Below are 26,041 nucleotides of genomic sequence, written 5' to 3' on the forward strand. Positions count from 1 at the left end.
CAGGTTAACAAATTTTCAGTATGGGCCAACTTCACATGTTTGCTATTTTATATTTCAGATTTTCCACGCCACACATCTACTCGAAAATAACTGCAACCAAATTTTCGATTTGCTAAAAATAATGCAAAGCCTTTGCTAGGACAACCAGGGTTTCTATCTCCTAAGTGTGAATTGCAGATTTTTTGCCCTGTGGCCAAACTGATTGATTGCTGTGTGACACTCATTAATTTTCGTTGCACGTAGCGACCGTGATAAAGTATTTTTGTTTTTGTTTTTTTACCTGTGGAAAGAAGAGCTGTGATATGGTTAACCGAACCAGCTACTCAAGTTTTCGACGGTTCTTTTTCTTCTACCAGGAAGTGTTTGAGTTGTAAGAGCTGCTGGTGTGCGTGAGTTCTTATTTTGGTAATGACTGCCAACAGAATTCTGGAACAGAAGGTAAACTGTGAACTAATTCCGATGTAATGTCATTTAAAACATCTCTGTCCAATGTTACGTCATTTAAAACCTCTTCGCGATGCAAAGGGGAGTTCTGTTTTCATTTCTGATGAAGTGATTGTCTCCACATCAGGCAACACGGTTTTGACCATTAAAACTATTGAGTCATGATCAGTACTAACGGCAGTGTTGCGGGTAGGATTACCTCGCCCACAGAGGGAGCAGAGATCGTGTGTTGTGCTTGAAAAAAGATGGCCTTAACCTGCCGAGTGTTGGCCTCTGGGTGCAGTGAACTTCAATGAGCCCAGTGGTGAGCGTACTCATTTCGGATAGACTAAAAAAATATACACCGATAATACTTTGGGGATACTATTTCCAAGGGGACTCGACTGCAGACAGATTTTACGTTAGGGATACAATTTCTAGGAGGTTCGGCTGCCGGTAGATTTTTCATTACTGATAGGTGTACTGTTTATAAGGGGTACGGGTTCTCTGGTGATCGCTCCTTTTTCTCTCTAATTACGGTTAGTTTGTTTGATTTGGTCATTTATCTAGGATTTATTGATAGAGTTTTTCGGTTTTTCCTTGAAACTTTTTTTTTGTCTGTGCCTGTTTCTTCCGTTTGAATATTTCATTATCTTTGCGTTGTGTGTGTGTGTGTGTGTGTGTGTGTGTGTGTGTGTGCGTGCGTTCATGCATGTTTGCATGCCTGAGTGTTCAGGCAGAGATGAAAAAGCTGGTTTGAGAAAGGCAAAGATCCAAGCTGCGGGTAGTTAGTAGTAAATTAGCGTGGAAGTTTACAACGAATTTCCGCGTGGATTGCAGCAGACAGCAGTTGAAGAGACTGCCGGCTTTGTTGGGCTGCACTGGATGTGAAACTGCCAGAAGTGTGACAGGAACCTTTCCAGTTGTTTGTTTGCTTTATTTATTATTTGGTTTTTTTCTTATGATGCTTAGCGCCTTTGTCAGTTATGGGTCTATACATGTCACTGAAACACCGCCTTGCTGCACACACACACACACGCACACACACTCACACACACGCACGTACACACACACACACACACACACACACGTGACCTGGTTATACCAACTTGTACGTTACACCTGTCTCTTAACGATTTATGTGAAATACCCCAGGAATAAACGCAGAAAAAATATTATCTTTCACTAATTTTCATTTCAGAACACATCCATTACATTTATTTAGGCCACTCTTTTGGTAAAAACCAACAGCTGACATCTGCATGCCTGTTTTGACAACACACTAACACGCGCGCACAAAATTTGAAAATTTTATGCATGCTACCAAGAGCAAGCCCATTCGCAAAGTCATATATGAGAAACATTGATAAAGAATAAGCAACACACACACACACACACACACACACACACACACACACACACACACACTGTAAAACTGTTGTATTTGTCTTGACTACCGTCTGTTCGCTCATTGATTTGTCGGCTGTTTCTGTTCCAACAGATGTGCACACGTAAGAAGAGCAGTAGATCTTCGCGGACATGTCAAGCAAATGAGAAGCCCGCGTGCTATCACACTTCGGTCCTCTTCGCGCTATTGCCCCAACACATCAGTTCACAGAAGCGGTCGATACCGTTTTTGCTATTGGGACTCGACGCATAACTATTTGCTAGAAGCAGTGATCACCGCAGCAGTCTGTATGGGAGGTTTTGTTCATGGTGGTTTACACCTCAACAGTTTTTTGACTGCTGTTTCAAACCAGAACTGTACCTCGTGCTATAAAGCTGACTTACTAAAATGACGCGTTCGTGTGTCTCCCCTCCACAAGACTTAGGAACGTCAACGCCTTAGCTCCAGTCTGGCTGTTGACTTGGGAGGATCTGTGCGTGACATGAACATGTTGCTGGACACCGTACACAGTGTGTCACCTGCCGTGTTGCACTGATGACAGGGGCGTGCGGGTGTGGGTCTGACCAGCACGTGACGAGCGATGCTCAGATCCCACCTTGTCCTCCTGGCCGTGCTGGCTGTGGTCTGGCTGTGTCTGCTCTCCGTCTTTTTCGCCACCTCCAGACAAGACACTTCCGTGACGCTTCCCGACGATGTCACCATTGATGACGTCATTCGAGGCGACCTGAACTATGACCCGGGCGCTCTCCGTTTCTTCCCGACCAGCTGTCGGCCTCAGAGCAACTTTGTGTTCATCAAATGCCTTCAGTGCAGCACTGGGACTGTGGACATGGTGTTCCGCAGGTACGGCTACGTCAACAACCTGCCCGTGGCCCTGCCTGTGGGAGAGCACGTGCACCTTGGATGGCCCAGGCCTTTCAGCGCGCGCCATGTCCGGCCATCCAGTCGTGGTTTCAGCCTGCTGGCAGAGCCCGCTGTCTATAACGGCACCGTCATGAGAGGCCTCATGAACAAGGACACCGTCTTCTTTGCCATGATCCGTCACCCTCTGGACCTGCTTGTCTCCACCATAGAGTCTTTCCAGGTACTGGAAGCAGCCAACCTGACCCGGACACACGGAGCTGCAGCATTGCCGATCTACATTCAGCACATTGATGAATACGAGGGCGTGTTTAAGGGCCGGGTCGCCTCACCCGGTACACCGAGTGTTCCTGACGGGTTTTCTCTCTCCAAAAACTTGCTGTCCCATTGTCTGGGCATGCCTCTGGGCTTTCCACAGGACCGTCACGATATATCAGCAGATTTCACTGCAATCAAGCAGTACATCCACAATCTAGATTCCGAATTGTTGCTGGTAATGATTATGGAACATGTGGACGAATCTCTGGTTCTTTTGAAACGGGTGATGTGCTGGGGTTTCAAGGATATACTCCATCTCGGCAGCGATGAAAGCAGCAGTTTCGCCAACATATCATTGTCTGTGCTGACTCAGCATGATCGTGACCTCCACAGACGCTGGAGTTCAGCAGACTACCAGCTGTATGAGCATTTTCACGGAATGTTCTGGAAGAAGGTGGATCAGCACGGGGAAGACTTTTGGGAAGACGTGGTCTATTATCGGCACCTTCAGAGAGAAGTCAGGTGGTTTTGTCGGAAAGTGACGCCGTACGGGGATAGTTACATCCAGTTTCCGGAAACGAGGGTGAGCCCAGCCTTCAGGGTGACCTCAGAGGATTGCAGGCTAATGGAAGCTCCCCTCCTGGACCTGCTGAAGGAGCGGTACCAGCAACAGGAGTCTCCAGTCACCGGCAGGTCCTCAGACACCGCCATAGCAAGTGGGCGTCTCCGCTAAGTGGCTGACGGTCTCTGCTTTGTGCGGAAAGTGCTTACTGCTGACAATGCTCTGCCATGTGTACATTGAGTGACTGTGTGTGTGTGTGTGTGTGTGTGTGTGTGTGTGTGTGTGTGAGAGAGAGAGAGAGAGAGAGAGATTAAACTCTGATTTGACGTATACCTAATTGTGTGCTGTCTGACTGCATTAGAACATATTCATGGAAAACAATTCCAGTGATTCAAAAGAAAATCAACGAACCGAAGGAACGACAGTGTCAGTCAGCTAACGAAAAATAATAGAATTTTAAAAAAGAAAGAAAAACAAAAAACAAAACAACAACCTGGTAACAACGTTACTTTACTGACTGGCCTTCCTCTTTATTATCCATGCGTTGATAACAGGACTCGCCTTCTTTGGTATCTTTTTTTTCTGTCTTTCAAATCCATTTTTGTTCACAGTGATTTCACGTTCTAGTGAAGGCATTGTGCCGGATGATTGAGACATGATGGCGTAGTGTGTGGTCGCACGCATATCCACATTCAGTTCATGACAAGCTTTGTATTACCGTTTTACGGAAATAACCTTTTAACGTATACATTTTCATTAATGTATGTATGTAGCCTCGTACAATTCGCTCAGAGCCACCAGATAACTGCATGATAAATGACCAAAACCAGTTGTTGTTCTTGTTGATATAATGATAGGCTAATGATAATAATAATGATGATATATTAATACTATTATTATTACTGTTGTTATTGTTATAAAGGAAAGATGGGTTCTTGACCGCCAAATACAAGAAATAAATCACTTCCATTTGAGTCTGCTTTGGTGATTTGCATTGGTTTATACTTTGTGTTGAAATAGATGACCGGAATATGACACCACATCCGAAAGTACAATACTTTTGGTCGATTTTATTTCACTTCTCAGCTAAAAATCACCACAACATCAAAGATGAAAGAGTGTAACGCAAAAAGAAAATCGTTTGTTGCCCAGATCTTTTATCTTCAAAGGTGTCTTTCGTCTCTCGTGAAACACAGTCAACAGCCTCAGGTCATTACTTTTAAATGAATTTTGTATCTTTGACCTGCAATGAATGTATATTATATAAATACATAAACACATATATGTGTATGTATAATTTTTTTTCAACGTCTTTTATAATGATATCACCTTGAAGTCGGACTTGGAAAATAAATTGCGACAATACACTCGTCGTTGGTTTAAAAAAAAAAAAAATTATTTTCTTTATGTATTGTGTTGAAAGAGGACATTTTGGCCTTGATCTTTCACAGCCAATAATGTGGGTTAGGCCCCAAAAGTGTTATTTAGATTAATTGATTTTTCTGACAGTATTTTCGTGATCTGTAGCGGGTCAGTGCAGAAATGCAGAATGTGCTAGTGTTTCCCTTTATTTCACTGCAATATAACAGACTATATTAAAACATTCAGCGATTAGTCTGTTCGTTGTGGCCATGGTGAATATCTATTTGATTTGCCGTGGGATGTGCGTCTTGGTGTATGTGCATGTGTCTTAAATTATAATAAAACAGTTTCTGTCACAACAGATTTCTCTGTGTTAAATTTGGATGCTTTCCCCGGGGTGAGCGTGTCGCCTCAATGCAGCGCCACTCATCATTTTCATCTTTTTTTTTTTTCTTTTCTTTTTTTTTTTTTTTTTTTTTTTTTTTGTCTGCGGTTTTGTTTTCTTTTTCTTTCCTTTGTGTGTGTGTGTGTGTGTGTGTGTGTGTGTGTCTGCGGTTGTATTTGTTTTTGCTGTCAAGTGGATTTTTGTACATGATTTAGCCAGGTTGCCGTGGGCTGTGTGTCCTGCGTGCATGGTACACATGGGACCTCGGTATATGGTCTCATCCGAATTATTTGCACCTGAACCACCACTATAGGTCTACTGGAAGGGGAAGGCGGGGGGTGCAGGATGGGGGGAGGAGGGGGGGGGGATCCCGTGCCTTATACGGGACCCGAACCCGTGTCCACTAACTTCCTAGAGTGGCACATTACCATCAGGCTCTGTGTATGTGTGTGTGCACGCGCGCACGTGTGCGATAGTGTGCGTGCGTACATTTAAGTGCCATGTTCAGCAATAAGTTAACAATAGATATGGTTTGAATTCTGTCTTCACTCAATTAGTATCGTGAGCATGTACGTGGGCATGTGAATATGAGTGCATACGAAAGCGAGTGTTTGTGCACGTGCACGCATGTGTTCATGCGTGCGTGCGTATTACACGGTAAGATTGCGAAATCGTGAATTCAGTTATTTAATGAAATCACTTAAATTATCAATGATTTCATGAATTAATTTTCTCTCAATCATTATACGCTAGCTGGCTCCAGTGAATATGTATAGCTCTTTTAAATAGCCTCTATTTGTATGGGGGAAGGGGGTGGGGGGCAGCTAAAATTAGACATTCATTTTCTTCCCAAGATGAATACGCAACTAGTCAGTCTACGTCAAAATGAATGCCAGATTCATAATGCGAATACCCACGAAAACGGAGTATGGCTGCCTACATGGCGGGGTTGAAACGTCATGCACGTAAAAGCCTATTCGTGTACATACGAGTGAACGTGGGAGTTGCAGCCCACGAACGAAGAAGAAGAAGATGGCGCGAGTGGGAGCGGAGCCCCAACCTATCAACCCCCAAAGTGATAATGGATCGGGCTGTACCGCCACCATGATTAATTACATGGCCAAAGGATACACGTCCACACGTGAACGTGACCCTCGAAAAGCCTCGCCTTCACAAAGCCAAGACTGAGCCTAGCGTTTCAACGGAGGAGTGGCCAAGGTGTAAGGAACCCAACCAGGAAGCGAGAGTGCGGGGGTTACCATATACGGACCGGGATTTTCACTTCACCTCCTCCTCCTCCCACCCACCCTCCACTAGACCTTGAGTGGTGGTCTGGGTGCTAGTCATTCAGATGAGACGGTAAACCGAGGTCCCGTGTGCAGCTTGCACTTAGCGCACGTAAAAGATCCCACGGCAAATAAAGGGTTGTCCCTGGCACAAAATTCACACAGAGTAATCTGTTGTGACAAAAAGTAATAATTATAATAATAATAATAATGATGATAATAATAAATTATTATTATTATTATTATTATTATTATAAAAACAATAAAACAAGACATGAAAGGCATGTGAGCAGCATTGTTAGCAGACAAAATCAAGGCGGGCAACTGGCATCGGATAATAAAGTTCCGACAAAGAAAAAATGGAGAAAAAAACCCAACAAAAAAAACCCAAACAAACAAAAACAAACAAACCAACACCCAAGTGTTCGCCATACGCCGCAATGTTTTTGTGTGAAGTCGGTGTTGGTCTTTACTCATTACCCCTTCGTGCCTGAGAGACCGAATAATGATCTCATCTCCCAGAATGTCTTAACGGGGTTTGCCAGCTGTTACATGAAAAAGCGGCAGGGTTCACTGTGCAAATCAAAGCGTCGTGCTGACGCCTACTTCAGACAGGGATCACAAGAGGAAAGGACGTGGAAGAGAACCACTGTGGATCGACTCACAAGCTGCCCAACATGGCGACAATGCTGCTGTTCGATTCCGAAGGTGGATCGTGGTACAGGTGTTAATATAAAGTCCTATTTTAGCATCCTAAAGTCAGGGACTTATTTTACCGGCAATTTTTGTGCATAGATGAAACGATATTACCAGTAGTAGAAGTAACCGATTTTTATTTATTTTTTTACTGTATTTTTAACGTTACTTATCCAGTTTTGATGCGGCTTCAGTCACTTAAGTAACGTACGGCGATTTTGCTCCTTCCGTTTTTGGTCCCGCAAATCATAAAGATGTAAACAAAAACTATAGCGGCTTGAACCGGTAAGTTGGTTGGGGTTCATGTTATGGGTCATTAACGTCATATTGAGCCTATTTCTTGATCAGAAGGGTCGGCTACACGCACCATGTCATTTCTCATATGCCTTTATTGCCAAACACGCCAAAAGTTTCGTTTAAATAGGTGCAATGATTTAGGACGCTAGACTTGGACATTACCCTGTGGGTGTTGTTCCAGCAGGAATGTGGACGTTGACACTACACAATAGCTGTTGAAGCAGGGATATCCAGTGGCCGTCATTCAGTAGTCAGTTAGACCTCTGCCCTCAGAAACTGCGGGATGAACAAGACGTCAGCAGAAAGGAATGTCTCTCTTCCATCAGCAGCGACTGTTCAGTCGATTTTGTGTGTGTGTGTGTGTGTGTTTTAATTAATTAATTTTCATTTGGCTCATCTGAAACGCGTGCTTAAAGTGGCGAACAGTTAAGGAGGTGCAGATTCTTTCAGGCAAAGCTGCTTTGTACCCTAATTCCTGCTGACATGGAAACCTGATTTGCCCCAACAAACGAATTTTATATTGTCGTTATAATGTGGCGTCATTTTACTTGCAAGTGGAATGCATGCTACAGTATTTGTAATTTTCACACTTTTATCGTGACCTCTCCTTTATTTGTTTGGCCTATCAGACGTGATGTAGATATTCACTGACATTTAAAAAAAAAGATTAAAAAAAAAAAAAGATTCACATGAATAAAATCTTAGAGCGAAATAATTTTATGATACGCCATATAAACTTATCATGATTAATAAGAGAAGATAACCAGGTCCAGAGTGGATGGTTGGGGGAATGGACAGACACACCAACAGAGGGTAGGATTATAAGAGGCAGATAAAAAGAGAGACAGAGAAAGAAGGAATAAAAGTTACATGTGGTTCGAAACGCAGAGAGCGACAGACAAGTTTACAAGCGCAGGCCGAAGAGAGACGGAATAAAATGCTGACGAATGTGCATAGGGGGAAGGGAGGGGAAGTGGATGGGCCGGTTTAGAGACACAGAGGAAATTGTAAGAGAGAGAGAGAGAGAGAGATCTTAGGTGGCCTGGCATTGAGGACAGGAGACGGACAGCATGCCTTGTCGTGTTTCACAAAATCCACCACATCCTGGTCCACACTGACCACATCAAGAGCAGTTAGTTCCTACTCCACCACGACAGCGACGCGGTCATTGCCAACACTTCAGGCTCCCAAAGTGCCGAGCCCAGTACCTTCAGTTTTCATTCCTTCCAAGGACCGTCAGGGATTGGAACAGTTTGCCTGATGATGTAGTGGAGGCTATAGGCTGACTCCGAATGGAACGCCCTCCCAACTGACACCATCCTGTCTCCTTCCCCGGCCTCATTGCCTTTACTTCGAAGGTACTGAGATCCCCCTGGGGAAAAAAAAAAAAAAATCTTGTTTTTTTCCCCTGGGGGTGGGGGGTAGGGTGGCTTGACGGTAGCACCCCTAGCATACTCTTTGAGGCTCAAGTTTCTCTTTCAACTGATTCCTTCTCAGTCATTAGCCTGTCTATGGAACCACCGCACTGATCTCTATTTTCAGAAGAGTGGAAATAACGTCACTAAAAGACGTGTACAAAATCTGACGTCAATTCAATTCGAAATCAGTTTCGAATTTTTTGGCACATATTTTTCTACACCAAAAGTCGATGTAAAGACGACAAAATGGACCGATTAAAAAAAAGTTCTATCGAAACTTAAAACACAAATTGACAAAATGAGCACCCTCGACCTTTGCTGGGAGATTTAGACCGGTTTGGTTGGAACCTTATTGCCCCTTCATCCCCTTCTGTCTCTGTGTTTCTGTGACCTTTTCTCTCCATTGGTCTTTTATTTCCTCTGACTGTCACTGTCTGTGTTCTCTCTAAATACAACAATATTGCTTTATTCAAACTGACTCTGAACGTTAAAGACTCTTAGTGCTTCGGACTGAGATACAACGGCAGACGAGAGAGAACGGGGGATGAAAGTGTGATGATTGGCCAATGGAATTGTTCGATTCCAAGTTTCGACCTTGACCTCAGACTAATGTATTTCGCGATTGGTCGAACCTCTCAAGGCTTCCCCCCTCCCATCACGAGAAAATGACGTCAGAATGTACACCTCTGAGTCGCAGTTTCGAAGTGGGTCGTCTGCTGCTAATTAATTAAATTAACGTTGACTACTGAAATTTACTAGGCATGATGTATATTAATCAGTCTCTCAATATCTGTGCCATCTCTCATTCCGTCGTTATGGTTACTGACGTTTCTGATGACAATCTTGAAATGGAACGCTTTAGTCACGGTATGCATCAGTCTGGACAGTTAATTTTGGCTCTGAGCAATTCAGTGCTTGGTCACATCAGCATGACCTCAGCGTGTTGTATTATGTCACTGATTTTGATGAGTGGGCAGAATTGTGTTAAAGGTTCCTTGTGAGCCCTGTTTTACTGTGCCCCCAATCCCTAGCCATATTCTCATCTTATTCGAATCAGAGCAGTTATGATTACTAGTAGATTGTAGCCAGAAGAATCAGTTAGTGAGAGTGGATTTTGGGTGGAACGGTAGGAAATTTGGCCACACATAAAGTTGTGTTACAGTTCTGGTGTAGACCTTTGTCCAGTGTTTGTATGCTTGGGATTACCTTTCTTGAAACTTATTAATTGTAATTTCTATAATCACTCTCCTTGGCCCCTCGCTTCTCAACATCTGCCACTGCATATTTCCATCTCTCTCATCATCTTCATACATACCTCAGTTGTATGCCCCTAGAAAGCAGGGAACTAGACACAAGTGAGTTAATTCCCACAGATTAATGTTCCATGGATATGGTTTATTGCACCTGTTACCAACTATATGCTGAGATAAAGTTCACAGTGCAGCTGATGGGTGATTAATGTATTCAGTGATAAATGATGGGCTCCGTGGGCCATTATTTAGTCTGTTGGTGTGACGAAGTACCAGCAATGATATCCATCATGACATCTTCATTGGTGGCCATTTTTATGTCGTCATCACCAGTAACACACTGTGCCACTCTTGTTGAGGACCTAGAGAACAGGGCAGCATCCTGCTGTGAATTTGTTTTCCTTGTGACGGGTGCAATGGCCGAGTGGTAAAAGCATTGGGCTTTCAATCTGAGGGTCCCAGGGTTTGAATCTCGGTAATGGCGCCTGGTGGGTAAAGGGCAGAGATTTTTCCAGTCTCCCAGGTCAACATATGTGCAGACCTGCTTGTGCCTAAACCCCCTTCGTGTATACACACAAGCAGTAGATAAAATATGCATGCTAAAGATCCTGTAAACCATGTCAGTGTTCGGTGGGTTATGGAAACAAGAACATACCCAGCATGCACACCCCCGAAAACGGAGCATGGCTGCCTACATGGTGGGGTAAAATTGGTCATACACATAAAAGCCCACTCGTGTGCATGGGAGTGAACATGGGAGTTGCAGCCCTCAACCGAAGAAACAGTAGAAGGAAGTTTTGTCAGATTTCTTCAAAATCCAGACTTTCTTCACCACTGTACATTATCACAATAATCTCCTAACTGATCATGCTCAGACCTCTCACTCTGACAAGTTCTTTGGTTTTCTCAGAGTTGTAAGCTGAATATTATTAGAAATGAACCCAGGAAATCTTTCTGAATTTCAATAATAGAACATAAAAATACAATTTCCACATGATTGATCAAAGTAAAGATTGGCGTCACTGAGAAACGTTCATTCAGTATGTGGGAGAAACTTAGGCAAGTGGGGGAGGAGGGGGGGGGGGGAGACTTGTTTGGATTGTTTGTTGGTCAGTGTTCACTATTTCACAGATCAGCTCCATTTCAGTTACATTATATATCCGAAAAGAATGCAGTCCAAAGTTTTTGAAATTCAGGGAAAAGGAATGAAACCATTTTCTTTTACTTTGTTGGTACAATGCGTTCATGCTCATTGAATCATTACAATGATTCATTTGAAACTACATATCAGATGGAGCTGCACTCTCTATCTGCAGTATGTTTACCAAGTTATTTGTCATCAATTTTAGTATTTCCACTTTAAGTGATATAGATTTTTAATGAGTGCATGGTTTTTGGCTTTGAAGGCCTTTGGTTCTGGATGAATTTGTTGTGAGTTCAAGTCTCCATGCAGTGTTAGAGAGAGAGAGGCAAGGCAAGGCAAGGCAAGGCAAGGCAAGGCAAGTTTATTTCGGGTGCCCCCTGGGGGCATTGAAACATTACATATGTTCATCATTTACACATATCCAATAAATACAAAAAGAGTGATGTCAAAAACAAGAAGTAGGCTCATTCGTTCAGTCACTTAATATACACATTGACAAGTACTGTTTCACTCATAATACAAACAAACATACAAAAAACAGCAAAAAAAATCATTAAAAAAAGAAGAAGAATAAAATATTAAAAAAAAATTAAAAAATGAATTGTATCAATAGACAAAACGTTTATTAATAAAGAGAGCTGCGAATAGCAGAAACCAAGGATATAAGTTTTAACAGTATTCTTTTGTTTTTTTTCAGAAAATAATAGGTGGAATTTAATGGTGTTTGGATGAATTCTATGATACCTAGATAAACATTTTTGTCTGATGCTTTCAAAAAATGAGCACACAAACAAATAGTGAAACTCATCAGCAATGTCGTTTGTGGAACATTTCTCACAGATTCTTTCATTTCTGGGTAAATTGTCAAAACGCAGTCTATTAACAGGCAAAGGATTATTAGTTGTTCCAAACTTAACTAATTCAGTTACACAATTAGAGAGAGAGAAGTTTGAGGTACCCAGTAACTCTCTGGCTGTCTGTACACACACACACACACACACACACACACACACACTGTCAGTCAGTGGACAGAAAGGGGGTGGGACAGTCCCCATCAGAGGGAAAGTTCGAATCTTTGATCTAGATCTAGGCCTTTATTATTATTATTATTATTATTATATAACTATGAAATACAGACCTACATGGGCTGCTGTAGATTGAAGATTGAATTGTTCCATTTCCAGAAGACTACTTTCCTTTCTGCAGATATTTGTTTCAGCTGGTGAGCAAACATATCATTTGGAATATGGATCAATTGTGTAAGCACTGGTAATAGCTTGTGAGCAAAAGTATGATATGGAACATGGTTTGATTATGTAAGTACTGGTAATAGCTTGTGAGCAAAAGTATGATGGATCGATCATGTAAGTACTGGTAATAGCTTGTGAGCAAAACTGTAATATGGATTGATTATGTAAGCACTTGTGAGCAAAATTATGATATGGAATATGGATTGATTATGTAAGCAGTGGTAATAGCTTGTGAGCAAAAATATGGAATATGGGTTATGTAAGTACTGCTTGTGAGCAAATATATAATATGGAATATGGATCAATTACCTAAACACTGGTAATATCCCCAACCCTCCAGCCCCTTCCCAGCCCCCGCATCCTGTGTTTTGGTTTCGTTCTTGTTGCTTTTAAATCAGCTGGAATCACATGTGAGCTATATTGGCTTTGCTTCTTCTTTTCCTGTTGCCTGCACATCATTGTGATTCGAGTCTAATCTTTATCTTGATCTGATGTACATACTGGTGTGCCATGTGTGTGTGTGTGTGTGTGTGTGTGTGTGTGTGTGTGTGTGGAAGCATGTGTGTTTGTGTGTGTGTGTGTGTTCTCATATTGACAGGATCCCAATGAAGATGGACAAGGGAGCAAACACCAGCGAAGATCATGGAGCCCTGCAGCAGTGGAGACCTTTGAGGCTGATGGTGAGGGCTCCCAGAACTGGAACATCTCTCTCTCTCTCTCACGTACACACGCACGCACGCATGCATGCATGCACACACAGACACACACACACACACACAACACACACACACACACACACACACACACACACACACACACACACAACACACACACACACACACACACACACACACAACACAACACAACACAACACAACACACACACAAAACACACATGCACACACACACACACACACACACACACACAGACGCATGCTTAGGTTTTGATGTTCCATTTGCCTCCTTGAGCAGTTATTGCATTGAGAGAGGATGTGTGTGTGTTTACACATGCACGTGTGTGTGTGTATTTACAATTGTGTGCATGGATGATGCATGTGCGTGTGTATGTGTATGCGAGCAATCATGTACGCACACATAATCATGTATAGACACTACATCACCGGTCCTTCCAACAAAAAAATCACTGACACTGACCTCCATGCACCATCAGGACTCCTGACGGCTTCCCCCATTCCCGGTGACGCCGGACTGGACTCAGACTCGGGGCTGGAACAGCTTCAGCACGTGTGCAGCCGGCTGGGGGTGGGTTGCCATGGTTACCTGAGTCAGCAGGAACTGGAGCAGGTGTGTCAGTTCATCGGCATGGAGCAGATGGACCAGGAGGTGAGGTGTGGTGTTGCTGGTTGGTTCTGCTGTTATGGGTGTGAACTGGGCTGACTGACAGGCTGAATGATTGACTGACAGATTGAGTGACCGATTGATTGACTGACAGATTGAGTGACTGATTTATTGGGGGCCTGATTGATTGACTGACAGATTGAGGGTCTGATTGATTGACTGACAGATTGAGTGACTGATTGATTGAGGGCCTGATTATTGACTGGCAGATTGAAGTCCTGATTGATTGACTGACAAATACAGGGCCTGATTGTTTGACTGACAGATTGATGGGCTGAATGGCTGACAGATTGAGGGGCTGAATGACTGATAGATTGAGGGGCTGAATGATTGCTGCTTGGTTCTGCTGTTGTGGGTGTGAACTGGGTTGACTGACTGATGTTGGGGCTGAATGACTGACTAAAAGATTGAGGGCCTGATTGATTGACTGACAGATTGAAGTCCTGATTGATTGACAAATACAGGGCCTGATTGTTTGACTGACAGATTGATGGGCTGAATGACTGACAGATTGAGGGGCTGAATGACTGACAGATTGAGGGGCTGAATGACTGACAGATTGAGGGGCTGAATGACTGCTGCTTGGTTATGCTGTTGTGGGTGTGAACTGGGTTGACTGACTGATGCTGGGGCTGAATGACTGACTGAAAGATTGAGGGCTTGATTGATTCCCAAACTTAAGGGAAAGAGTGAGGCTGGGATTTGAACCAGATCCTCACGGACACTGTATTGGCATATAAGCATCTTAAGCATTCTGCCATCTTTCTCCGTGGTTATACTGCTGGTCAGGCATCCACCCAGCAGTTGTGGTGTAGTGTAGATGGACTTGTTTGAACGCAGTTATGCCTCCTGGAGAAAGTGGAACTGAAAAGTGAAATTGACATCCCGACAGGAACTGGAGATCCTGTTCAACAAGCTGGACGCCGACCACGACGGCTACATCAGCTTTGCAGAGTTTGTGGATGGCCTTGCCCAGCACACCATCACCCCTCGGGGCTTCGACACCTCCACCCCGTCCCCTGCACTGCGCCCTCACAGCGCCAGGAAGGCTCGAACCCCTCTACCCCTTGTCCACCAGGACCGCCGCTCACCGGCCGTTCATGTCAGCGGTGAATCCATCAGCCTGTTCTCTTCTCTGCAGAACAGTGAGAGTTCTGGGTGGGTGTTGGTTTGGTTTGACTGTCATGTGACAGAGAGAGAGAGAGAGAGAAGCTGAGCACACACTTTTGCTTCTTGTTTGTCTGTTTTTATTTTGTAAATACATGTTATTACAGTGTTTCAGGCTCTTGTAGAATGAGGGCACATACACACACACACACACACACTTTTACACACACACACACACACACACACGCGCGCGCATGCGCACACACGCGTGCACACACACAGATACACAAACGCGTGTGCGCGCACACACACACACACACACACACACTCTCTCTCTCTCTCTCTCTCTGTTCTTACGTGACTGTCTTCTCGGACAAAAGCCGACAAGATGAAAGCTCTTGGTCAGGGGACACAGCACCCTGCCTGTGGTGTGGAGACAGATTTGTTTATTGATACCTGACCATCTGCTGTGTCCCTCACCGCTGTTCCTGTGGCAATGGGAGGATCCCCAGCTGTTGTGGGGTTTTGTACACAGTCTTTGTCACACACAAAGGTGAATGGTCCCCTCCACTTATTAATATTCTGCACCCCCCCCCCCCACCCCCCCCACACACAACTGCTCTTTAATATTATCCTTGTAGGTGAACAGGTGGTCTTTTCTTGTTATGGAGATTGGTCATCAACTGTCTGTCTCTTTCACTTTCTGTTTCTCTCTCTGTCTCTGTCTCTGTCTGTCTGTCTGTCTCCCTTTTATTCATGTGAACAGGGAAGGGAGGGAGGGGGAGGAGGAATGTTTTCACATGGTGATACAAGCATTTTGTTATTTGGGTCTTGAGTCTGTTTTGTTCTGTCACTCTGTGTCTTAAGTCTCTTTCGTTCTCTTGCCCTGTCTCTCTGTATCTCTTGTCTTTGTCTTGTCTGTCTCACTGTCTTGGTCTCCATGCTCTGTGTGTCTGTGTCTGTGTTTTATATTTCCTTGTTGTTCTCTTCCTTGCTCTTCTCATTGGTGCTCTCAGTTTGCAGCTTACATTTCTGGCTTAGGTTTATCACCATCATGAAGTTATAAGAAGGGGCACTATGTCGTTGACCTATTGAGATTTAGGCATGTCTGATGGAGTGGGGTGACGGTGTGTGTGTGTGTTGTGTGAACGGAGCAGGGTGGTGACGGGGGAGGAGGTGGTGGACTTCTGGGAGCAGCTGAGTGTTGCCCATGCTGCTGATCTCCTGACGGTAAGACACACATTGTCCGGCAGCTTTCTGTTGGTTTCGGAACGCTGTCTTCCTGTTGGATTCGCTTTGTGTGTCTGATGTGTTGTCTGTTTGTCATGCACTGTATGTCTGAAATAGGATAAGGTTGAAAATTTCCTTTTAAGAGACAAGAATGTATGCAAGTAGAAAAATGTAGGGATTGTAACATGAATTCCCCCCTGCCCCGTTTTTGTATTATTTTCCAAAATGTGCAGTCTTGCATCATCAGTTTGTTCCAAAGTGATGTGTTAAAGTTTATCCTTTGTTTAGAAATCCTTTGATCAGGAAATAAAATAATAAAGCACACCATTGATGGCCCATTCTGTTTGCTTATTCCAGTCCTGTACGTGGATACTTGTTTTCTGTCTTCAGTGAGGCTCCTCATGTCAAATGATTACAGTCACAACTACTAGTACATCTTTAACAGAATGTGTAAATGGAAAAAAAGAAGAAGAAAAAAAAAGACTGGATGCCTGAGAATCTGCTCATAATTGTAGGCACACAGTGCAAGTCTCTGAGAACTGCAGCAATACACCTTTGCCTGCCTCACTTTTGCAGAGTCTGGGCTTTGACCCCCAGTCCAGAGTGTCCCTGAAGGACCTGTCCTCGGCCCTCAGCAGGGAGTGGTACGCCCAGGCTGCAGAGGGCACCTCTCTGGCCCAGGCTGCCACTGCCACCTGCCTGCAGGAGATATTGTGCCTCAGGTAAACACTGACTATTCTACCTACAGGAAGTACTGTACCACAGGTAAATGCTGATGTCTACCTGCAGGAGATACTGTACCACAGGTAAACGCTGATGTCTACCTGCAGGAGATACTGTACCTCAGGTAAACATTGATGTCTACCTGCAGGAGATACTGTACCTCAGGTAAACACTGATGTCTACCTGCAGGAGATATTGTGCCTCGGGTAAACACTGATGTCTACCTGCAGGAGATACTGTACCTCAGGTAAACACTGATGTCTACCTGCAGGAGATATTGTGCCTCGGGTAAACACTGATGTCTAACTGCAGGAGATACTGTACCTCTGGTAAACACTGATGTCTACCTGCAAGAGATACTGTACCACAGGTAAACACTGATGTCTCCCTGCAGGAGATACTTTGCCTCAGGTAAACACTGACTGATCTACCTAAAGGAGATACTGTACCTCAGGTTAACACTGACTGATCTACCTAAAGGAGATACTGTGCCTCAGGTTAACACTGACTGTACTTTGCCTCAGGTTAACACTGACTGTACTTTGCCTCAGGTTAACACTGACTGATCTACTTAAAGGAGATACTGTGCCTCAGGTTAACACTGACTGTACTTTGCCTCAGGTTAACACTGACTGATCTACCTAAAGGAGATACTGTACCTCAGGTTAACACTGACTGATCTACCTAAAGGAGATACTTTGCCTCAGGTTAACACTGACTGTACTTTGCCTCAGGTTAACACTGACTGATCTACCTAAAGGAGATACTGTGCCTCGGGTTAACACTGACTGATCTACCTAAAGGAGATACTGTACCTCAGGTTAACACTGACTGATCTACCTGCAGGAGATACTGTACCTCAGGCTAACACTGACTGATCTACCTAAAGGAGATACTGTACCTCAGGTTAACACTGACTGATCTGCCTGCAGGAGATACTGTACCTCAGGCTAACACTGACTGATCTACCTGCAGGAGATACTGTACCTCAGGTTAACACTGACTGATCTACCTAAAGGAGATACTGTGCCTCAGGTTATACTGACTGATCTACCTGCAGGAGATACTGTACCTCAGGTTAACACTGACTGATCTACCTGCAGGAGATACTGTACCTCAGGTTAACACTGACTGATCTACCTGCAGGAGATACTGTATCTCAGGTTAACACTGACTGTACTTTGCCTCAGGTTAACACTGACTGATCTACCTAAAGGAGATACTGTGCCTCAGGTTAACACTGACTGATCTACCTAAAGGAGATACTGTACCTCAGGTTAACACTGATTGATCTACCTAAAGGAGATACTTTGCCTCAGGTAAACACTGACTGATCTACCTAAAGGAGATACTTTGCCTCAGGTTAACACTGACTGAACTACCTAAAGGAGATACTGTACCTCAGGTTAACACTGATCTACCTAAAGGAGATACTTTGCCTCAGGTAAACTGACCGGTCCATGCCAGGCATCATGAAGTTTTTTTTGTTTTGTTTTTTCTCTTTGTCTTCTTCCTCTTGTGTAAGGGACATAACATTCATGCAGGGTTTCATCTGAAAAGCTAAGGACACATGTCCTAGCTTGAACTAGAAAAATCGAAAGGAAATTTTGTAGATGTATGGGACAAAGTGTCTGGACACTTAGCAAAACAAAATGCTTGGAAAAAAAAATTCCCAGGCATACATCAAAGATGAATAAACAAACATTAGCAATGTGGATTTTTGCTGGCAGGTTTCACAGAATAGATGTAAATCAAATACACCTTTTCATAGTCATATCGTGTTACTTAGGAGTTGGATTTGAAACTTAAAAGAACTGCCTTTTATTCGCTGGATCAGTTGATGTGGACTGGATATTACAGTCTGGCTGCTGTGCAAAATGGTTTAAAAGAGCAGTCAAATGAAAAATGGACTGGACTTGACATTTGTGGTCATGGCTGCTGTGCTCATCAGTTTAAAAAAAACAATCAAAGGAAAATTGTTCATATGAAGATAGTCAATAGTTCCTAGGTGTTTAATTCTCAGTTCCAAATAATCTGGGTTGCACTGGTCAGGGTGCTGGCACTGCTAATGCAGAATTTATTTTTGCACGCTGGTGACCTTTGAAACAGAAACCACATCAACAGCAAAAAAGAGAAGTGTTGTGTGAACGCAAATGTCCAACAGCTTCACTGAAAGGAAAGACACCCAGAGAATAGGAAAGGCATCGCACAGCGTTTCCCCAGAGCTCTTGCTTTCAGTGCATTGTCTTTGTGTCCTCACGGGCCTGAGCACCCTACATCATTTTGCCAATCAATATTTCTGGTCAGCAGTTTCAGACATTGAGAGATGATAGTGGTGAGAGAGGCATAACTTTACTTGTGAAGCAGTACTTTGAAAACTATCCGTGCTGGAGGAGTGAGCTATGGAAACAGTTCATTGTTATGGAAGGGTTAGATAAACACAGGAAAGTGGTTTCAGTTTTGTGGTGATGGAAGAAGGAAGAGTGGAGAGCAGTGAGGGTCTTGGTCCCTGTGTGGGGTGAAGGAAGGGAGCATGACAGTGTGACACAAGTGTTTCATGGGGGAGGAGTGGATGTGACGAACATGGTTAGGACATTTGTCAAACATGGTGCGTGTCCTTGCTCCAGGCTGTTGGTTCCTGTTTGCTTTTTAGACACAGATTTTGACATTAGCATGCATGCGTGCACACACACATGCAAGCACGCACACGCATGCACACACACACACACATACACAAATCACACACACGTTTGCACACTCGCATTCATATACACACACATGCACTCCACACACACACACAGAGCACACAAATGCATGTATGCACACAATTGTTCAACACAAAATTATCAAACATGATTTTTTTAAACTTCATAAAAAAGCACAAAAAAGTGCAATAAACATAAAAGACATGCATATAAAAGCATTGTGCATATTTGCTTTAAAACTTTGCAATTGATATAATATACCTGTGGAAGGACATAAATGCTTAGCATTGCATATTATATGTTCATTTCTTTTGCACATTGTTATTTTTTTCATCTTGATACTATAAAGAACAGATTCTTTTAGAAATTAAAACAAGAGTAGGATCTGTATTTATGACATAGCTGAAGTTGTCTGAAAGTGGATGTCATTATTTATGACATGGCTGACGTTGTCTAAATGTAGATGTAGTTATTTATGACATGGCTGACATAGTCTAAATGTAGATGTAGTTATTTATGACATGGCTGACATTGTCAAAGTGGATGTCATAATTTATGACATGGCTGACATTGTCTAGAAGTGGATGTAGGTATTGATGACTAGGCAGAAGCTGTCTAAAAGTGGATGTAGGTATTTATGACAAGGCAGAAGCTGTCTAAAAGTGGATGTAGGTATTATGAGTTCTAAGGATGTAGGTATTTATGATGAGGCAGAAGCTGTCTAAAAGTGGATGTAGGTATTTATGACAAGGCAGAAGCTGTCTAAAAGTGGATGTAGGTATTTATGACAAGGCAGAAGCTGTCTAAAAGTGGATGTAGGTATTTATGACAAGGCAGAAGTTGTCTAAAAGTGGATGTAGGTATTTATGATGAGGCAGAAGCTGTCTAAAAGTGGATGTAGGCATTTATGACAAGGCAGAAGTTGTCTAAAAGTGGATGTAGGTATTTATGATGAGGCAGAAGCTGTCTAAAAGTGGATGTAGATATTTATGACAAGGCAGAAGCTGTCTAAAAGTGGATGTAGGTATTTATGATGAGGCAGAAGCTGTCTAAAAGTGGATGTAGGCATTTATGACAAGGCAGAAGTTGTCTAAAAGTGGATGTAGGTATTTATGACAAGGCAGAAGTTGTCTAAAAGTGGATGTAGGTATTTATGACAAGGCAGAAGTTGTCTAAAAGTGGATGTAGTTATTTATGACAAGGCAGAAGCTGTCTAGAAGTGGATGTAGTTATTTATGACAAGACAGAAGCTGTCTCCTCAGGTCCTGGCTGGACCAGACAAGAGAGGAGAGAGAGAAGCTGCGATCACACCTGGCCGACACCCTCTCTCGTAACTCCATCATGGCTGCCGAGGTGGATGAACGTCACGCTCAGCTGGAGAAATCCCACGAGGAACGGCTCAAGTGAGTGTTTACCAACAGCAGGGAATCTGGATGTTGTTGGAAACAGAGTTTCTGTTTGTGTGAAAGTAAATGTCTTGTCAGTGTTTGTTGAAAGTACGGTTAGTGGTAGTTTGGTTTTGTGTATCTTGGGGTCCCTCTAGACATTGTTAGAGCTGCTTGGGGGTTGTTCTTTTTTCTTTCTTTTTTTTCTTTGTTTTATTTTTGGTTTTCTGGTATGAAACATAAAACACTCACAGGCAGTTGAGATAAAAAAAGGTAATAATAGTAGTTTCAGTTTCTCACAGAGGCATCACTGCATTCGGAGAAATCCATATATGCTGCATCACACCTGCTAGACAGATGCCTAACCAGCAGCATACCCCAACGTGCTTAGGCCTTGAGTGCGTGTATGTATATTTGTGTATCAATCAGAGTCAGTTTTTTTTTTTTTTTACTGAATTTTGCCAGAGGACAACACTCTCGTTGCCATGGGTTCTTTTCCAGTGCGCTAGGTGCATCCTGCACACAGGACTTCATTTTATTGTCTTATCCAAATGACAAGATGCTCAGTTTGATTTTCCAATCAAACTTGGCAGAAAGGGTGAGAGTGGGATTCAAACCCAGACCCTAATGGACGCTGTATTGGTAGATGAGTGTCTTAGCCATTCGGCCACTTTGCTCCATATGACTTAGCCATTCTGCCACTTTGCTCCATATGACTTAGCCATTCTGCCACTTTGCTCCATATGACTTAGCCATTCTGCCACCTTGCTCCATATGACTGAGCCATTCTGCCACCTTGTTCATATGACATAGCCATTCTGCCACCTTGCTCCATATGACTTAGCCATTCTGCCACTTTGCTCCATATGACTTAGCCATTCTGCCACCTTGCTCCATATGACTTAGCCATTCTGCCACCTTGCTCCATATGACTTAGCCATTCTGCCACATTGCTCCATATGACTTAGCCATTCTGCCACCTTGCTCCATATGACTTAGCCATTCTGCCACCTTGCTCCATGTGACATAGCCATTCTACCACCTTGCTCCATATGACATAGCCATTCTACCACCTTGCTCCATATGATGTGCTGACCTGGTTAACAGGAACAACCTGCCACACTTCCAGGATCTGATGTCACTGATCTCAAGGCCTGATCTGCACATTAGGTTCATGCAAAGATCAGGCATCTACTGTTTTGTTGTTGTTGTTTTCACAGCAGTTGTGGTGGAGCGTTGTGGATCAGTCCACATGCTTTAACACCTCCTTGAAACTGAAGCTGAAACTTAAAGGAACTCTGCGGTGCACCATCAAATAAATGGAATGATTTATAGTCTTCTCAGCTTTTAGTGGCTGAACACCTGGGGGAGACATTGACATGGGGGTGGGGACTGTTGCAACAGGTGGGTTTTATTGTTATCCTTGGTACTTTGTAAGTCCCTGGATCTGACGTCTGGTGACAGCTGCTGCTCCGCCTGTGTGTAAAGTTAGTCACTGGCTACACTGATGTGAAGAAATGCAAGGCTTACGTGCCAGTGCATATGCATCTGAACATGCACACATGCATGCATGCACACACACACACACACACACACACTCTCTCTCTCTCTCTCTTACTTTCTCTTTCTCTATCTCTGTCTGTCTGTCTCTCACTTTTTATTGTTAACCCTGTACCCTGGTCTTGGAATAGTAGGATAACTTATTTTGATAGTTTCCTTATCATTTCTTCTGGATCTATTTGGAAAATGTTGTCCTTTAAATAAAATATTTAGTTTTTTTCCTTTTGTTAATCATGTATTGTGTATGCACATTGTGTGTGTGTGTGTGTGTGTGTGTGTGTGTGTACATGCACACACATATATATATTTATGTGTGTGCTATGTGTAATCCTGTACTGACCACTCCATGGACAGTTGTTGTATCCTCTCCCCCAGCATCCCCCATTCCACAACATGTACACACCCAAAATGATAGCCCACCACCACCACCACCACCAACAACAACAAAGAGAAAGAAAAGAAAAGCATAACCAAACAAATACACAAAATCATCTTGCAGAAATGAGAAAAAACCCAAAACAACTGTGAAAAATCCATTACTTCTTCTTTCCCTCTGTCATGTACCACAGCCTGTCTTATGGAGAACTCTGTGGTTGTGTATTATCGTGCTTACATTGCACTACATGTATATGCCAGAACTACAGCCTGTCTGAAACCCTCCCTTGTTGCCCTCCTCTCACCCTAAAACAACAGCAACAACAGCAACATATTCAGTCCTCTGCATCAGGATGCTGGATCAGGAGCAAGAAAACAACACCAAAAATAATTACACAGCAAAGCCATTCTTTTCCCTTATGGGGACTCGCAAGCGTGGGAATGTTTCCATGTACAGATTTCGGCATTGGCTTTGTAGCAATTCTTGAAAAAAACAAAAACAAAACAACAACGTGATTTGATATTAAGACACACTCTGGTTAAGAGGCCTCTTGACCCTAGAGACCAGCGTTTCAGTATTACAAACATCAGTCACACCAATCGATGTAGTGACAATGCCATCCATTCCCTCTATCTGGAGCAGCAACAAACAAAACAAAAAAACAATCATCATGTAAAAAAAACATCCCTTTAAGAATAATGATAATGATGATAACGTACATTTGTAAATCATTTACCCTGCGGCTCTAAGGACCTTTACAACACACCTGTCATAGATAAGTCACCTTTCCTACTGTTGAGACTCCAGAGCATGAACAAAGAAAATCACCTTATAACAAAGCCATCCTTTCACTTCCTGTGACACGTTTGTGGCATAGAAACAAAGAAAAACCATCCCATGACAGAATCGTTCTTGACCTTTGTTGGAGATTGTGGGGCAGGGACAAAGAAACAAACAAACCCCCCCAGCCCCCCACCCCCCCACGCCCTCTCCTAAAAAAACACGCAAAAATGAAAAAACAATAATTGTGCTTCTTTTTTTCTTAATTATATATTATGTGAGATAATTATTGTCACACCTTATTCCTTCAAAGTGTTTGTTAGCATAAACTATTTGTGTGTGTTGTTATTGTTTGTGTCTGTGTGTATGTCTGCCTGTCTGTCTGTGTGTTGGGTTAGGGGGTATGCAGAATTAAAAAAATCCCTTGCGACTAATGAATGATACAACTTCTGAGAAGTGATTTTCAGTATTTATTTATGCTTCTTTAAGTAGATTCTACCATGTAAATGCTTCACTGGTTTTTGATGGATTCCGAATACTTTTTCTTTTTTGTTGCGATTTTGATGACCTTATGTGGAATTTGATTACATGTGTTTTCTTGACAAAAATAACATTCACTGCAAAGGGAAAAAATAAAAAGACAAAAAATAAAAATAAAAAGACAACAACAAAAAAACCCCACCAGCAGTGTCCCCCCTCGCTGTGACAGGGCCCAGGAGACGGAGCACCAGGAGCAGGTGCGTCAGCTGCAGAGCCGATTGGAGCAGGAGCAGGAGGCACAGAGCTCGCAGTCAGCCGTCCTGCGTCAAACCTCGGAGCAGCTCCATGACCTCCACCAGCAGGTCTCCTTGCTCCAGGACCGGCTGGAGCACACTGATGCCGTGAGTCACCATTTCTTTGGGTTTTGTGGTGTTGTTGTTATTTCAGTTAGTTCAGTCGTTTGTCTTCCATGTAGCTTTCTCTTCGCTGTTATTTTTAGAGTGGGCTGACACCATGAGTCAGCATTTCTTGGGGTTTTGTTATGTCGGTTCAGTCGTTTGTCTCCTGTGTATCCTTCTCTTCACTGTTATTTTTAGAGCAGGCTGACGCTGTGAGTCTGCATTTCTTGTTGTTTATTGTTGTGTCAGTTTGTTCAGTCATTTGCCTGCTGTGTATCTTTCTCTCTGCTTTTGTTTTTAGAGCGGGCTGACGCTGTGAGTCGGCATTTCTTGTTGTTTATTGTTGTGTCAGTTTGTTCAGTCTGCCTTCTGTGTATCTTTCTCTCTGCTTTTGTTTTTAGGGCGGGCTGATGCTGTGAGTCGGCATTTCTTGTTGTTTATTGTTATGTCAGTTTGTTCAGTCGTTTGCCTTCTGTGTATCTTTCTCTCTGCTTTTGTTTTTAGAGCGGGCTGACGCTGTGAGTCGGCATTTCTTGTTGTTTATTGTTATGTCAGTTTGTTCAGTCGTTTGCCTTCTGTGTATCTTTCTCTCTGCTTTTGTTTTTAGGGCGGGCTGATGCTGTGAGTCAGCATTTCTTGGGGGTTGTTTTTGTTGTTAATTCAGTTAGTTCAATTGTTGGCCTTCCGTGTAGCTTTCCCTTTGCTGTTATTTTTTTACGGGTTTACTCTTCTTTCTTTCTGCCTTGATAATTTTATTTCAGTTTTGATTTATGTTTTGCACTAACTTAGGATAGGCTCTCTCAAGACCTGATCAGCATGCTGTGTTTCTGTTAAGATCTGGCGTTTGCTCTTTGATATATAGATGTATGTGTGTATCTATAGAGAGAGAAGGAGAGAGAGAGAGAGACACTTCCCTTAAACTGAAACTGTGGTTATTGCTGCCCCACCATCTAAACCATAAGCATCACTGTTGGATTTTGTGCTATCCCACCCTAACTCCCCAGCAAAAACAGAATGGTTGTGGTTTGCAGGAGCTGACCCAAAGCCAGCAAGAAGTGAGCGTGGCCCAGGACAGGGCCAGAGAGTGGGAAGCCCTGTACAGACAGGTGCAAAAGGAGCTCCAGCAACAACAGAGGCAGGTGAGAACGGGGTCTAGAACAGGGTCTTCAAGGCAGGTGAGAACAGGGTCTTCAAGGCAGGTGAGAACAGGGTCTGCAAGGCAGGTGAGAATGGGGTCTGCAAGGCAGGTGAGAACAGGGTCTTTAAGGCAGGTGAGAACAGGGTCTGTAAGGCAGGTGAGAACAGGGTCTTTAAGGCAGGTGAGAACAGGGTCTTCAAG

The 26,041-nt window shown here is 43.3% G+C and overlaps 2 protein-coding genes across 5 annotated transcripts in view; both read left to right on the forward strand.

The window, feature by feature from the left end:
• The window catches only part of LOC143295885 (uncharacterized), a 100,723-nt gene that overhangs the window by 26,015 nt on the left and 48,667 nt on the right, over positions 1-26,041 (forward strand). For all 4 annotated transcript variants that reach the window (XR_013057086.1, XR_013057087.1, XR_013057088.1 and 1 more), the window contains exons 5-12: positions 13,199-13,280; positions 13,771-13,943; positions 14,851-15,116; positions 16,223-16,295; positions 16,872-17,017; positions 20,986-21,126; positions 24,534-24,705; positions 25,734-25,841. Coding sequence is in view for 1 of the 4 variants with exons in the window: in XM_076607559.1 (XP_076463674.1) it covers positions 13,199-13,280; positions 13,771-13,943; positions 14,851-15,116; positions 16,223-16,295; positions 16,872-17,017; positions 20,986-21,126; positions 24,534-24,705; positions 25,734-25,841 (1,161 nt within the window). In the remaining 3 variants the exon portion in view is untranslated. The remainder of the gene's footprint in view (positions 1-13,198; positions 13,281-13,770; positions 13,944-14,850; positions 15,117-16,222; positions 16,296-16,871; positions 17,018-20,985; positions 21,127-24,533; positions 24,706-25,733; positions 25,842-26,041) is intronic.
• Positions 2,092-5,244, forward strand: LOC143295886 (galactose-3-O-sulfotransferase 2-like). The gene has a single exon (XM_076607560.1). It carries the CDS (start codon positions 2,412-2,414, stop codon positions 3,681-3,683), a length of 1,272 nt encoding a protein of 423 aa, XP_076463675.1. The 5' UTR covers positions 2,092-2,411; the 3' UTR covers positions 3,684-5,244.

This window comes from Babylonia areolata, chromosome 21 (assembly GCF_041734735.1).
Source record: "Babylonia areolata isolate BAREFJ2019XMU chromosome 21, ASM4173473v1, whole genome shotgun sequence".
NCBI classification, from domain to species: Eukaryota; Metazoa; Mollusca; class Gastropoda; order Neogastropoda; family Buccinidae; genus Babylonia; species Babylonia areolata.